Source organism: Gopherus flavomarginatus, chromosome 1 (genome assembly GCF_025201925.1).
Source record: "Gopherus flavomarginatus isolate rGopFla2 chromosome 1, rGopFla2.mat.asm, whole genome shotgun sequence".
Taxonomy (NCBI): Eukaryota; Metazoa; Chordata; order Testudines; family Testudinidae; genus Gopherus; species Gopherus flavomarginatus.
Genome location: NC_066617.1, coordinates 179,239,953 through 179,255,884, shown reverse-complemented (window position 1 = coordinate 179,255,884; position 15,932 = coordinate 179,239,953). Strand labels below are relative to the sequence as shown.

Here is a 15,932-nt window from a genome sequence, read left to right as displayed (position 1 = left end):
CAGTGTGAAGAGGGTAGAAACCAGACTGTAAGAAATCAAGGGAGAGATATGGAGGAGAAGAATGAAGTCAGCAAGGGTACTCAAAGATCTTGGAGGTGGGAGCTAAGGTAGTAGTTATAGAATGATATTAGAATGAAGGAAGGTTTCTTTAAGATGGAGAAACAAGAGCGTGCTTGAAGGGAGAGGACAATGAGGTAGAGGAAAGACCAATTAAAGATAAAGGAGAGTCAGCCAGGGACATAGTAGGTGTGAAGGGATGCAGCCACAGGAGGCAGTTTGAAAGGTTAGAAGCAGAAAATAAGCAGAGATCTCAGAATTCAGAGCAGAAGCAAAGGGACTGAGGAATGGAGAGTCTTGGACTAATGTTGTGACTTTTCTTTTTGAAGAAGTTAGCAAGGTACAGTGTACAGAACCAGTTCAGTCACTGGATTGTGAAGAGATTGCAACATAGAAGCCTATTAATGCCAGTTCTGAGGGATAGAGATAATTGTCTACTAGGAGCTGGGACTGAGACCCACAACTTATTTCACTTGGACACCAAAACCCATGAGATCTAGTAACAAATAGCAACTACTTCTGCTTTAGACTGGATTTGAACCAGTCACCTACGGATTAAAGGCCCTATTTCCCATTCTCAATACCTTCCCCAGCCCAGTGCTCTGTAACAAACCTGCCATAGGAAGTAATATGCATGACTCCACACTATCTGCACCCCACACAGTGTGTTAAATTAGCTAACCAGATGACCCATCATGTTGCTGCAGCTCAGCTGATAAAACAGTGACTCTGCAGAAATGGTGGGTATTTAAATCTTTCCCTTGTGAATGAAGTATTTGCTTAGCAAACACAGTTACTTTCAGTGAATTCTATACGGTAAAGTCTCTTCCCTGCATAGCCCACTTTCCTGTTAATGAGATTAAGGGCTTGGGCAAGCCAGGGACTGCTTTAATAAATGATTAGCAGAGCTTTAGCAAACTCTCATCTGACCAACCACCCGCATGCCCTTCTGGAGGTCCACGTAAGGGAAAACAGAGTGGGAATGTGTGGGACAATACAGTATAGGGGTTCTGTTTCCATCAGACAGTGTACAGGAAGCATATGATGAGCAACTTGGCCTCTTCCATGCAACAAGTATCAGGGGATAGCCATGTTAGTCTGTATCCACAAAAACAACAAGGAGTCCAGAAGCACTCTTATCCACTTGCTTTTTTATATTCTTTAAGATTCAGTGCCCAGTGATGATGTTCAGCAAGAGCAATGTAGCATTAGGTGGAGAAGCTGGAGCAATGGAAACCCTAGTTCTAGTTAAACCCTAATACATACACACACACACACACAGAGTGGAACTGGGAATTTTACATCTGTTATTTTTTCTGCTGAAAAATCTGAATCTGCTCACTCATTATGCTGCTTCTGCTTCAGCAGTAGCCATCAGAAAAATATATCCGATTGCTAGGTTCCATTAAAACAAAGTGAAAACATGATGGTGACTTCATATAAATCAATGGTGCAGCAATAATCCAGATGCAGCTACCAGTTTAAGTTTCCTCACCTCCAAGAAATGTGGCTGAACTTGAAAGAATCATGAGGAAAGAAAGGACGTCATGTGCGTATATGAGGGTGAAGTACAGAAACCTGAGATGTTGAGAGAGAAGAGCAACAAGAAACATGATGGAGGTTTTAAAAATGATGAAAGGTTTAGTTATGAGTGACTGATTGTGTCCTCTTCATCTAGTTTAATACAACTAGGACTAGAGAGGGACAGAATTTTTCTCTGTTTGGGGCTTGCAATACTGTATAGTATTCCTCTTTTCCTGCTGATTCCTTTCTAAGATCCCTCTAGGGTTCTAAATTATGTACTGCATTTACTCACTCCTGTACTACGCAATCTGCAATAGAGACAAGTAATGACCGTAAATTTCGTAGTGATGAAAGAAAATTTACAGGAAATGATTACATAATATAAAGGTAATCTGAGGCACTTACATTTGCAAGCAATGATTAAATCAAATACATCAGCAAAATTTAAGAGGGTCCTGGCTGCGTCTATTTATCAGTCATTTATTGTAAGACAGGAGATTAGTCCAAACTGATGAAAGAATAAAATGAACTTTATTCTTAAGGTCACCAGGTGATCATGCACAGAGGTCTGAATAGGTACTTATATGGCCCACACCACCAACTGTCTGATCTAGTATGGCTAATGCTATGAAACCATAGAACCAGCATTCCTTGGTTTTACATAACTTTGTGTATATGAGAGAAAGATGATTATGTATGTTTGAAATCAGGAGCCCTTGGACTCTGAACTACATGGAAAATCTCTGTAAAAATTTTAATCAGGAGACCCAGGAACCTGAGTTTTGAGAGAAGGAAAGTGGATTAGATGAAAGTTTATGATGATCAACAGATGGCTCAGGCAATGGTGCTGTGAGGAGGGCTATGGGATGTTCGACCACTGGGAGGCATTCACGGACAGAGGACTGTTTCTCATGGGATGGACTCTGCCTGAGTAGCGGGGAAACAGACTTCTGGGAGGTTAGCACAACTGATTAAAAGAGCTTTGAACTAGTAATTTGGGGGAGACGCTCAAGTAATCTCCATGTCTGATTCTAATATTGAACAGGAGGAAAATCAAGAGAGGATACAACAATGGAGAAAAGAACAACAGAGGGTAGGGGAATGGACATCAAGAGGAAAGATAGTGACAATACCACTGACAGCAATTGTTAGGTAGGTGACACTGGCAGTAAAATGACTGTACCTGGGTGAGAATCTGAGTGAAGCCAAGCAGAAACAGCTAGGACAATGGTTCTCAGACTTTTGTACTGGTGACCCCTTTCACATAGAAAGCCTCTGAGTGTGACCCCTCTTTAAAAATTAAAAACACTTTTAATATATTTAACACAATTATAAATGCTGGAGACAAAGCGGGGTTTGGGATAGAGGCTGACAGCTCATGAGCCCCGATGTAAGAACCTCACGACCCCCTGAGGGGTCCTGACTCCCAGTCTGAGAATCCCTGAGCTAGGATGACTGCACATCAATGCAAGAAGCCAGGGTAACAAAATGGAGGAACTGGAAATCATAGGGATAATAGAAACATGGTAGAACAGTCGGTATAACTGCAATACAGATATTGAAGGGTATATGCTGTTTAGGAAAGACAGAAATGAAGCTAACAGTGGTGAAGTAGCCTTGTATATTAATGACAAGGTAGATCATAAAGAAAGTAGAAGTGATGGAATCTGTTTGGGTCACAATCACTTTGGAGAAGAAAGGAAACAGAGGCTCCACTAGGATAGTGCTTGGGATCTGCTACAAATCCCAAGGATCCGATTTGGATATAGAGAGATACCTCTTTAATATTTTTAATGAAATAAATACTACTGAGGATTGTGTGATTATGGGAGACTTTAACTTCCCAGTACAGATTGGAGGACAACTGCTACTAATAATGGTAAGGCCTTGGTATTCCTGTATGTTAAAACCGTCAGATTTCTTCACCAAATAGTCACCAAACCAACAAAAGGTGATGTCATTTTAGATTTGGTGTCGATAAGTAGCGAGGACCTCATAGAAGAACTGGTTGTAGAGGACAGCCTTGGTTTGACTGATCATGAGTTAATTCAGTTTAAACTAAATGGAAGGATAAACAAAAGTAAGTCTGCAGCTAGGGTCCTTGATTTCAAAGGGCAAACTTTACAAAATTAAGGGAATGAATTAGGGAAGTGGGCTGGACTGAAGAATTAAAGGATCAGAATGCAAAGGAGGCAGAGGCTTGGAATTGTTTTAAGTCAAAAATTCAGAAACTATCTGGAGCCTGCATTCCCAAGCAAAGGGAAACAATTCGTAGGGAAGGAATGCAGACCAAACTGGATAAAATAAGCATCTCAAAGAAGTTATGAGAAAGCCTATAAGGAATGGAAGAAGGGATGGATCAGCAAGGAAAGCTACCTCTTGGAGGTGAGAAAGTATAGGGAAAATGTGAGAACTGCCAAAAGCCAAGCAGAGTGGGATCTTGCAAAGGAAATTCAAACCAATAGTAAATGGTTCTTTAGACATATAAATAAAAAGAAAACAAGGAAAGTGGAAGCAGGATGCTAAGCACTGAGGATGGCATGGACATTAAAGACAATCTAAGTATGTCCTACTGCTTAAACAAATACTTTTCCTCCATTTTTAATAATGTTAACGAGGAGCTTGTTGACAGTGGCAGGGTGGTTAGTGGGAAAAAGGATATGGAAGTATAAATTACCACATCTAAGATGGAAGCCAAACACAAACTGCTTAATGAGACCAAACTGAGGGCCTGGATAATCTCCATCCAACAATATTAAAGGAATTGGCACATGAAATTGCAAGCTCAATAGCAAGGATTTTTAAGGAATCTGTCATACCCTATGACTGGAGGTTTGCAAATATAATTCCTATATTTAAGAAAGGGGGAAAAAGTGAACTGGGAAATTATAAGCCAGTTAGTTTGATCTCAAATGTGTGCAAGGTTTTAGAACAAATGTTGAAAGAGAGAGTGGTTAAGGACATAGAGGTAAACATTAATTGAGATCATATACAACATGGTGTTACAAAAGGCAAATAGTGCCAGACAACCTGAGCTCTTTCTCTGAGAAGATAACTTGAATTTTAATAAAGCATTTGATACAGCTCCACATGGGAAATATTAGTTACATTGGGGAAGATGCAGATGAATATGAGAATCAAAAGGTGGTTAAGGAACTGGTTGAAGGGGAGACTACAATGAGTCATGCTGCAAGGTGAACTGTCAGGCTGAAGGGAGGTTACTAGTGGAATTCCTCAAAGATCGGTCTTGGGACCAATTTTATTTAACATTGTCATTACTACCTTGGCACAAAAAGTGGGAGTGTGCAAATAAAATTTGCAGATAGCATAAAGTTGGTAGGTACTGCCAACAAAGAGAAGGACCAGAATATCATGCAAGAAGATTTGAACAACCGTGAAAACTTGAGTAATAGAAATGGGGTGAAATTTAATAGTGCAAAGTGCAAGATCATGCACTTAGGGACTAACCACAAGAATTTTTGCTATAAGTAGGGGATGATTCATTTTGAAGCAACAGATGATGAGAAAGACCTTGGTGTACTGGTTGATCACAGAATAACTCTGAGCTGTGAATAAGGCTAATGTAAGCCTAAAATGTATTAGGGTGTATTTCCAGTAGAAATAGAGGACCATTATTACCATTATACAAGGCACTGATAAGGCATCATCTGGAATAATGTTTAAGGAAGATGAATTCAAACTGGAACTGATACAAAGAAGAGCTACTAGGATGTTCAGAGGAATGGAAAACCTACCTTATGAGGGGAGACTTAAGGAGCTTGACTTATTTAGCCTAACAGAATGAAGGCTGAGGGGAGATATAATTGCTCTCTACAAATACATCAGAGGGATAAACACCAGGGAGGAAGAGGAATTATTTAAGTTAAGGGCCAATGTTGGCACAAGAACAAATGGATATAAACTGGCCATCAATAAGTTTATGTCTGAAATTAGACAAGAGTTTCTAATCATCAGAGGAGTGAAGTTCTCGAACAGCCTTGCAAGGCGAGCAGTGAGGACAAAAAACTTAACTGGTTTCAAGACTGAGCTTGATAGGTTAATGGAGGGGATATTATAATGAGATTACTTACAATGGCATATGGCCTGCAACTGCTATTAGTAAATATCTTCAAGGGCCGAAGATGAGACACTAGATGGGGAGGGCTCTGAGTTACTACAGAGAATTTTTTTCCAGGTATCTGGCTGGTGGGTCTCACCCACATGTTCAAGGTCAAACTGCGGCCATATTTGGGGTTAGGAAGAATTTTTCCCAAGTCAGCTTGACAAAGACAAGTTGGTATTTTTTTTTCACCTTCCTCTGCAGCCTGGGGCATGGGTCACCTACTGGTGTGCACTAGTGTAAATGGTGAACTCTCTGTAACTTGACGTCTTTAAATCATGATTTGAGGCCTTCAGTAACTCAGCCACAGGCTAGGTGTGTATTACAGGAGTGGGTGGGTGAGTTTCTGTGGCCTGCAATGTGCAGATCAGACTAGATGAGCACAATGGTCCCTTCTGGCCTTAAAATTCTATGTGTAAAGAAGATGAGAGCCAGTGAGTACATAACTAAAGGGATTTGGAATGTTATATAGAGACTTTCACCTCTTAATTGCTGGTTTGAATCCAGCCCAATTAAGTACCTTCCAAAAGTCATTGCTATCTGATTGGTGGCTGGTACGTGACTGTAAACGAAAATTTAGTAGGCCTAAACTCTGGTCAAGAAAACTATGTACGTGCTAAAGTCTGGTCAGGCTGTGTGTACATGGTCAAAGAGCAGCAGGAGAAAGAAAAAGAAAAATTACAAGTGACACAATTGCAACAGCAAATCTTAAGAAATATAAGCTTCAGAAAAACAAGCTGTGAATAACAGGAAAAGCTTGTTTTTGCTGTATTCCTAATAAAGAAAAAGTATTAATGAGGAAGTGTGCCTGACTAGATGTGGTTTTAATCTATATAAGCTTCTGTGTTCCTGTATTAGAGCAGAGCAGCTGGATTGTAAAGGAGCTTTAGGGCTGTTCTGATCCAAACACAACATGTGGTAATTTTTCCACAACAGTGACTTATGAGAAATGAACTGTGGCCCCCGTCCACTCCCCAGTGGACTGTTGTTCTTACTATGGGCAATAATTGTCAACCTTGTTAGTTAGCAAGAGACCAAAGTTTGAATAGGCCATAGAGACTGAACAATACTTTTAGCTCTAGAGGTGACCCTCCAGGCCAGATCTGAGGTACACTGGTGGAGTAGTGTGGGGAAGCATGTATTGCTGCTGTACCTATTCCATGGACAAAGTGAGAGCCACACCCAAATCACCCCTAAACTCACAAGCTAAAGAAGGAAAGGTGGGCAGAAGAAGGCACAAACTGTGTAAATCATGAGACCCAGTCCATGGAACCCCACTATGAAATCACTCGGCCTAGAATCTAATCTGGATTCTTCAGCCTAACAAATGGCAGTAGACCTGGCCTTTCCTTGATCTTCCCCATTCACTCTGATGTGGCTCCATAGATACTCCATGCTCTTGACTTAACTGGAGGGTTGCACTGCAGCACGAGCTTGAACAATCCCTGCAATGTTTGGGATTATCCCAGGCCTTTTACAAGAGTCAGGGATCCACCAGGGGTCACCCTCTCATCAATAATTCACCCACCTCATTAAACTCTCAGAATCATGTGACATTCACTCCTGATTACTTCACGCTGCTGTTCCTTTGTTATCTTCCTCAAACCCACGGTTATATGTTCAAGTAAAATATTAATACAGGTCTACTCACGGGATCAGATACCACCCATCCCATTACTGACTGAAAGTCACTACCATCTTATAGTAGTTTCATGGCATCTGCTATGTGGTCTCAGCTCACCATCACAGTAGGCTTCCCAACAGTCCCTTATTACAACAGATGTCCTTTATTTTTTCATCTCTGTTCAGCAAGATTGGGAGTTTCTGAGTGCTGCAAAAAGCAGCAAGAAATACCCTTGATGAATGTAGGTGAGTGGTGCTTATTATTAATTATTATTATTAATAATGATAATATCAGGAAGAGGGAGAGGTGAGGCTGCTAAGAAAACAGTCCCTTGTTTCTGAAATACAATGTTGGCAACCCTACATCACAGAAACCACTTTCAGAATTGCCAATAAATGTTAGTGCCAACCAGGAGCCTGAGAACTGAATAGGCCATCCACGACTGCTATTCTGACAGAGCTCTAGAGTGCACTAGTGTTTTCCACCAGTGCTAGCACCACTCACATGCAACCCATTGGGAATAATAGATAAGAAAATGTACACAGGTCAGTACCCAGCTGCACCTAGCTCATGCTTGGCACAGCTGAGTGGGGAAAGGCAAAGCTGGCTAGAGTGCTGTTCTAACTTACAGCAGCTAGAGCAGTTCCCTTATGGCCAATCCAGCACTGCCCCCTCCAGCCCTAGCACACCCACCCAGCTGGGTTTGGAGAAGCAGAAGGAGTAAAGCCAGCTAATGGTGGCTTTATACCATCCAAGGATTCCTCCATGTTAGGGGAATCCTCCACTGTCCTTGTAGGGTAGCCCGGAGCGGCTCCAAGCACCAGCACGCCAAGCGCGTGCTTGGGGCGGCAAGCCACTGGGGGCGCTCTGTCAGTCGCCTTGAGGGCGGCAGGCAGGCTGACTTCAGCGGCTTGCCTGTGGAGGGTCCGCTGGTCCGCAGCTTCAGATCTCCCGCAGGCATGCCTGTGGAGGGTCTGCTGGTCCCGCAGCTTCGGCGGACCTCCTGCAGGCATGCCTGCGGGAGGTCCGCCGAAGCTGCGGGATCAGCGGACCCGCCGCCGAAGGCAGCCTGCCTGCCATGCTTGGGGCAGCAAAATGTCTAGAGCTGCCCCTGAGGGTAGCATTAAAGGACAGCAGTGCAGTGATCTTACAGGGAGCTGAAGATCAAGTACACCTCTAACTCGATATAATGCTGTCCTTGGGAGCCAAAAAATCTTACTGCGTTATAGGTGAAACCATGTTATATTGAACTTGCTTTGATCCACCAGAGTGCGCAGCCCCGCCCCCCCAGAGCACTGCTTTACTGCGTTATATCCAAATTCATGTTATATCAGGTGATGTTATATCGAGTAGCGGTGTACTTAGTTTGGACACTCTCCTAGACGTAGTCCCTTTGCTCAGTTGCTGCCCATGTCATGCCTGTTCCATAGATAAAGGGAGGACCTCAGTCTCCAAGGCTGAACCTTTCATCAGCACCAAATTCACTTAAAACCATAAAAGACACAAATCTGACTGCAGGATGCTAACTCCATAACCCAGTGACAGCCAGCAGGTTTACAGTACCTGGGCCAAACTTGCTAATGAGCTCAAAGGTATTCAACAAATTGTACTTGCCCTTCCAGAATGTGGGGAGAATATCCTCACTACCACCGTCAGGCAAAGAATAAACAAGAAACAGCCCTTTATTCTTTCAATGCTGTCACTAAAACACCAGCTTTCAGGCACTTGGGGGCAGGAAAAAGCCAACCATACCCACTGGAATTGACACAGGATTTTTTGAAATTGCAGTAAGAAATCACAATGCACAGAACCAAACAAAAGATGAATGCAGGGGCCGAAAATCAAAAGCAGACAAAGGACAGAGAGGAATTAGCTGCTGGGAGGAAAGGAACTGTGAGTACTGATTTGAAATTTCTCAGCCCACCTAAAGGAAGGAGGTGGGGAGTAGAGGGGGCGAGAATCTGTTTCTCTCTTATGTTTGTCTCTCTGCTTCCTCTGTCTCACCCGCTCTTTCGTTTGCTCTTCTCTCTCTTTCCCCCACTCCCACTCTCTTTTTCCAGAGAATTAATTTGCTGATTTGGCAGAATTGGAATTCCTTACTTTGATACAGACCTTTAATTCCTCTGCTTGGCCAGTGGGGAGAACTGAAGCCTGCATCCGTGTTTGTCAATCAGTCAGTCTCTCCCTCCCTCCCCCCCGCCCCCCCACACACATCCCTTTGCTTTGTCCCTACTGAGAGGAGACACACAGGACCTGCACAAACACTGGGAGACAGTGAGTGGATAGAGGGCAGGAGGGAAGAAAGCTGATATTGAACTCATTCACAGAGTCCAGCTCAGAAACAAAGGATGCCCTCAATCCACTGGTCAACCAGCAACTGCTAACCTGTTGCCTGTTTTGAGGCCTTTGTCTACTGGCAGTCAGCGCCAATCAGTAGCATCCTGAAAATCAAGCACCAGACAAGCTTGGAAGGCCGTCTTACTGCAGTAGTAACTCTTGTTCCCCATACCAGTCTCACTTGCTCCAAACTGCAGTCAGTGCCCTTTAAAAGCTCCTTTAAAAAAGGGAAGTTTGTCAATTGCCCTGTGTTAGATCATTGGGAATGTCCTGATCTGGAGCTCCTTGAGAAGGAAGAAATATCAGCAAACTCTTATGGTAGCAGCTGGAATATCCTGATCTGCAGGTCCTTTAGAAAGGGGAAATGTATCTATTCCATGGTGTTGGCCAGCAGATCATGCCCAGATAGAAAGTTCTTTTAGAAGGGAGGAAATTTAATACCTTGTTGTTAACTACCAGGCCGGGCATGGTGGGGGGCCAGATATCAGTACCCCACTGTAAGAAGGCAGGCACTAGTGTAGTGGTAATTTTGGAAATGCAGGAGCTCTAAACCCACATACCGAAATGTTAAACTACGGCAGCAGCTGAGAGGAGGAGGTGGAGGATTTGAAACTGCCTAAGTCCCAACTGATGCAATGGAGACGTGGTAGGGAGCTGTAGGAAGCACTGGCACTGAAGTGACTCAGAATGAAAAAGGAGGGGGAAGGGACGGAAGGTGGGCGAGTGACGGAGAGAAAGGTGCTGTAAGGAGAGGCTGATTTTGCTGTCTGAATCCTGAATCTGGGTAGGAGTGGGAAGGCAACGGTGGCCTTTCCCTACAACTCCTGCAGTTGCCTTTGCCTGCCCTGGCTCCTTGAGAGGCAGCACCTCCTACCTGTGACTGACAAGGAGCTGCTATTCCTCCATGGCTTGTTATGTGACTATTTGTTTAGTCTTATCCTGCTGTTTCTCCCTTCTCCTTTCCTTCCCTAACTTGCCTTTGTTTCTAGCCCTATTTTCAGTCTGTTCTTTGTTGTCTGTTTCTCCCCTTGCCCATTTCCCTGCCCCTTCTCGAGCCCCCCCTTTGCTCTCAGGTTCTGTTTCCTATTGGCTCTTTGTAGGCTAAACTGTGCCAACTAAGTACTGCCCTGAGGAGGACAAGCAAGAGTCACCCATCCCATGAGAAGTTGGGAGAGGGCTTGTGCAGTCATAGTCCCTCCCCAGTTCATAAAAGAAGCATGCAGGCTATCCCGTCTTTGGGTGTCCCCTACAGCAGGCCTGGACCCCTCCATGAGCCAATGCAGAGGGTGGACATGGCCTTGCCTCCTTCACACCCCTTTGGACTGGTGTGTGCTGCCAGGAGCGCCGGAAGGGAGCAGTTCCTACAATTGTTCCTGGCCCTAGTGTGGGTGTGTCCACAGGGAGCAAAGGCTCCTTGTGCTATCCCTCTGGCACAACAGCCAAGGACAATCTGTTCCTCTGGGTTCACACTGTCTCCTCTCCAAAGCCCAGTACCTTCCTTTCATACTCCCACACACCAACCCACTGAGGCAATCCTCTGCCATCAAACACCCCAATTCCTGCTCACCTCAGTTAACAGTCATCTGTAGTGGCACTGTTGTCAGCACCCTAGGACACAAGTGCCTGAGCGTCGCTCTGGTCCCAGCCACACACATCAGACCCAAAGTTATCAGACAGGGAACGTCAGAGGGAATTTCTCAATCTGACACTGTCTGGTAGGGAGCAATCTCCCTCTCATTCTCTCAGCTCAAAATGAGGTGGGGAGAGGGATGCAGCAAAAGCAATACCAACCTGAGAGAAAGGTGATGCCACCCTGGGAGGAAGAAGGAAGTTGGGAGCAACCAATGTCCCCTAGCCAGGAGGAAGCAGAAAGAGAGCAATACCTCCCTGGCCCACTCACCTCAAAGGCAGAGAGCTGCCACCCTGACCAATTAGCCATGCACCATTGCAGTGTTAGGACCACAGTCTAACCGTTAGGCCCCAAATCTCTGTGAACACTATCTTTTGGGGGCATGCAGTGGGGCTTTCAGGATATCAGAAGCCTTCTCCCCATAGATATTGCTGATCACCTCTATCTGTCCTCCTATAGGCCCCCAAGGGACTATTCAAAAAGTGGATTTTGGCCAAAGAATACAAACCACTGCCAAAATATCAGTGAGGACTCCCCCAGGTTTTTCCAGCGGGACGTGATCACCCCAGTTCTCCTGATACATTCTCCAACACCCTACACCCAAAGCCCAGCTGCATTCGAATTTCATGCTGAAGTTGGGAGGGAGAAGGCTGGGGGTGGGAGGGAATGTGTAAAAGAGAGAACTGGCAGGGAGCAGCACTGACTGTGACCCAGCAATGCATTCCTGCCTCTAACTTCCATGACCCTGATAAACAACACACCAGACTTTGCTAACTGAGACAAACACACATTCTCCCTGCATTTCTCTGCATGTCTCTCACTCACATCATCACCAGATGTAACCCTCCCCTGACCACTGCACCGCGTCGCCAAGGACTTTCACACACAGGCTCCAGGAAAAGACACAATCGGCACCCCATGGAATCCAAAAAGTTATTACTCTTTGTGGTAGGCAAACCCTTACCTGTTACCCACAGCAGAACGATCCATCCTACCAAGAATCCATCCATCGTCCTTGTCTTTCCATGCAGGAAAGAAAGACAGACGGGGAAGGGGGGTAACTGGAACCACAAAAAAAAAAATAAATAAAGAGCCCTCCTGGTATGAATCAACTGGCACCTAAGTATTCCCTTCCCCGTTATCTGCGGGACTCAGCAGCCACCCAGTGTGTGAATCGGAGAGACTTCTGAATGGAAGCTACCACTGCGTTGGGGACGAAAGGAAATATACTTTCAGGTCTCAGGTTTCCACTCCCCCAGTGGCCTCCAGATCAATCTCAGATAAGATTGGAAACCTCTCTTTAGCGAGCTATATTTCCACAGACTGAACCCAAACCGAAGGAAAGCTCTTTTTTTCTCTTTTTGCTCCACTCCTCCTCCTTTTACCCCCCTGTACTGCAGGCTCCAGTGGTAACTGGAGTTTCTAAATCACATGGCTGTCCATTGAAGCTGTCCAGGAGCAAAACAGAGTTCATCACTGAGCAATCCAGTGTCTGGGGCAGAGAGCGAGACAGTGGGTGAGAGACAGAGAAGAGCAAGCTGAGGAGAGAGGCTGTGTGTGTGTGTGCGATAAACTAGATCTAAGGTGCAGAGAATGCATGCATGAAAATAGAACTGCGGTGCATAGAATGCATCTGTATATAACAGGAATCAAGGAGCACTGTGCCTGCCTACACACCATGGAGGGAACAGCATTGTGTATGTATGAACCAAGCTAGAACAGAGGAGAACGCAAACAGCATTGTATTTATGGCTAGAACTGAGGGGTGCACACACACAATGTTGTATGGTGTGTATGTGTGTAATTGAAATGTATTAACTTACAAACTTAAGTAGACGCTGAAATAAATAAAATTCAGTAACATGCCAGCTGCACATCATTAAGAAAGCTCTTGTTTTATTCATCTATCTTCCTGTACACAGAGACAGATGTAAGTTGGCTGCCACCAATTGAAGGTCGATTTTAAGGTAGACTCTGGTTTGATTTTTAAAAAAGGTCTGCAAACAATCAAGCACATTTAATGTCCATGTGCAATTGCTGCAATTCAGCAGCATGTTTAATGGGCCTACTGTGCACCCAACCAGCTGCTTATATGCTTAATTATTCATATTACATTCACAGTTGTGATAATTGTGCATACAAAATTAAATGTGCTGCATGTGCTACATGCACAACTTTGAAAATCTGCCCATTAAATTGCACACCTTATGTTATACCAAGCCACACAAAATACCAACCCTACACATATTTCTCCCCTTAATTAACAAAATGTATAAACTAGAAAATAAGTGATTACTGTACTAAAACCCTGTGAATTCTCACCCAAAACATAGTGTTGTGACTAACAACTATAATTTCAAGTATCAGAGGGGTAGCAGTGTTAGTCTGTATCCACAAAAACAACAAGGAGTCCAGTGGCATCTTAAAGGCTAACAGATTTGAAGAAGTGCATCTGAAGAAGTGGGTTTTTTATCCACGAAAAATTCTGCCCAAATAAATCTGTTAGTCTTTAAGGTGGCACCAAACTATAATTTCAGATGATCAGGACGTCTTCTAGCTCTCACTGCATGATATCTGGGTTGTGGAGTTCTAGGTTTTCATTACAGCATGATATAGTATAGAAAAAGACTTCTGAGTGAAATCATTACTGGTGTGGAAGCAGAAGATGAAAGAAGATCATTTACTAACATTGAAGATGAAAGTGGCTCTGAAATAGAAGAGTTGTAGCAAAAAAAACAAGTGCCTCATTCACACATTTAGTACCTAAGGCTCTTGAACTTTCTGTGACAGCTGAAGAGGGTGGTATAGTCAGTGGGACCATTTATATGTTTGAAGTTAAGCGTGGGCTTAAGTGCTTTGCTGGATCAGTGCTCAGCACCTTGCAGTTTACAGATTACTGTTTGCAGCCGAGTCAGCACAGTTTCAGTTTGCACTTTGCTGACATTTGGAAGTTTTTCTTCATAATCATAAGGGCTAGATTTTTTTTACTAAGACTTTGAATCTGTAGATGCTGATGAACCACATCAGAGAAGGGAGTGGCCTTCAACTTTGTCCTATTCTGGATCTTCAGATATAAAGTATTCTGATTTTCCTATGCCACATCAGGTCCAAAACTTGGGACAGTACTGGACTGTACACTGTACTATAAACATAGTGCATTGCAATGCCAGTAGTTAGGATTGCATTAGCATTTCCATTCTAAAGGGCATTTTCTAATTGCATATAAACTCCACCTATGTTTGCCTTTCAGACTGAAATGTTCTACCTTTGTTCATGGCAAGAAGGCCCTTTTTAAAAAAAATAGTTTGAACAAAAATAGTTCAGTCAGTTTTCAGTATGAAAAAAATACACATTTGCCATGATGAAATATGTTTTGTAACATTTATTGGAACAGCTCTACTGCCTCAGTTAAGGTGGTAGGAATGTGAAATTAGGCTGAGAGATAATCTCTAGGCAGCAGGTGTGTCTTTTGATGGTCCATTAGAAATCCATTTAGAGTTAGTTGAATGATAGGGATTTTAAAAATGTACTTTGCACGTGTATGCTTGTTTTTATCCTGTGATTAATTAATTACATGGTCTTATTATTATTTAGTTAATTATCGTAATAGTGCCTAGAATCCCCCATTAAGGATTGTGGCCCATTGTGCTAAGCACTGTACATGTACACGTAACAAAAAGTCTCTGCCCTAGAGTTTAAAATTCTATGTACTTTGAATAGAATTTCTCATTAAGTATACTATCTCTCAGAGTTCTGTTGCCTCTGTGCATGCACACAGAAGGAAATGGAGTGGAATTTTTCATTCAGGGCCACACCCCGTCTAGTGTAAATTAGTGGAGTTCCACTGAAGTAAATGGATCTAGGTTGACTGACATCAGCTTTTTTTCCAGCCACTTTCCATTCACTGTACTCCTGACAATCCTCTCAAAATCTGTGGTGAAATTCTGGCCCCATTGAATTAAATAGAAAAGCTCCCATTGACTTCATGAGACCAAGATTTCACCCCCGATCCATAGCCCCTTGGAACAAGGCTGTTGTTGACGTTCTCTCTGGTGATAAACACTGGGATCAGTACAAACTCTTATGTATCACTGGTGTTAGCCACTCCTGAATTTTTTTTCCTTCACCAGTATTTTCAAGTAAGCTTGGCATAAGTCAGTTTGGATAAACTTTTGACTCTCAACTAAGGAAGGAAAGAGATTTTCAATACAAGGAAGTGTTATTGTTTTGGATGCAACATTGGATTTATAGTCACTTTGAAATGTCCACATATTTGGATGGTGCAATCCTTTTTCACCAGACAGGAAATGCTAATTCATTATGCATGACAGATGACAATACCCCTCCTTTAGCTAATGTTCCAGATTTGCTTAGACCTTTGATCTGAATGTCTGTGGTATTATCTTCCCCTTGAAACTTTTAGGCTAGCTGTCTGGCTTAATAGTTAACTTTTCAGTGATGACTTTAATTTTGTCCAGTTTTTGAAAACAGAATAGGGTTGCCAACTTTCTAATCGCACAAAATCAAATACCCTTGCATTGCCCCTTGCCTTGCCCCTTCCATCCCCCCTCCCTCCATTGCTCGCTCTCCCCCACCCTCACTCACTTTCACTGGGCTGAGGCAGGGGGCTGGGGTGTGGG

General features: G+C 43.5%; 2 protein-coding genes across 6 annotated transcripts in view; both read right to left on the bottom strand.

The window, feature by feature from the left end:
• Nucleotides 1-12,855, bottom strand: part of ILDR2 (immunoglobulin like domain containing receptor 2) — a 52,557-nt gene extending 39,702 nt beyond the window's left edge. For 4 of the 5 annotated variants that reach the window (XM_050958610.1, XM_050958618.1, XM_050958625.1 and 1 more), the window contains exon 1: nt 12,257-12,854. In XM_050958610.1, coding sequence (XP_050814567.1) covers nt 12,257-12,302 — 46 coding nt within the window. In that variant the 5' untranslated portion in view covers nt 12,303-12,854. Of the gene's footprint in view, nt 1-12,256 lie in introns of all 5 variants that reach the window. The other variant, XM_050958601.1, reaches the window with a different exon arrangement.
• The window catches only part of GPA33 (glycoprotein A33), a 208,447-nt gene that overhangs the window by 108,447 nt on the left and 84,068 nt on the right, over nt 1-15,932 (bottom strand). The gene's annotated exons all lie outside the window — the stretch shown is intronic.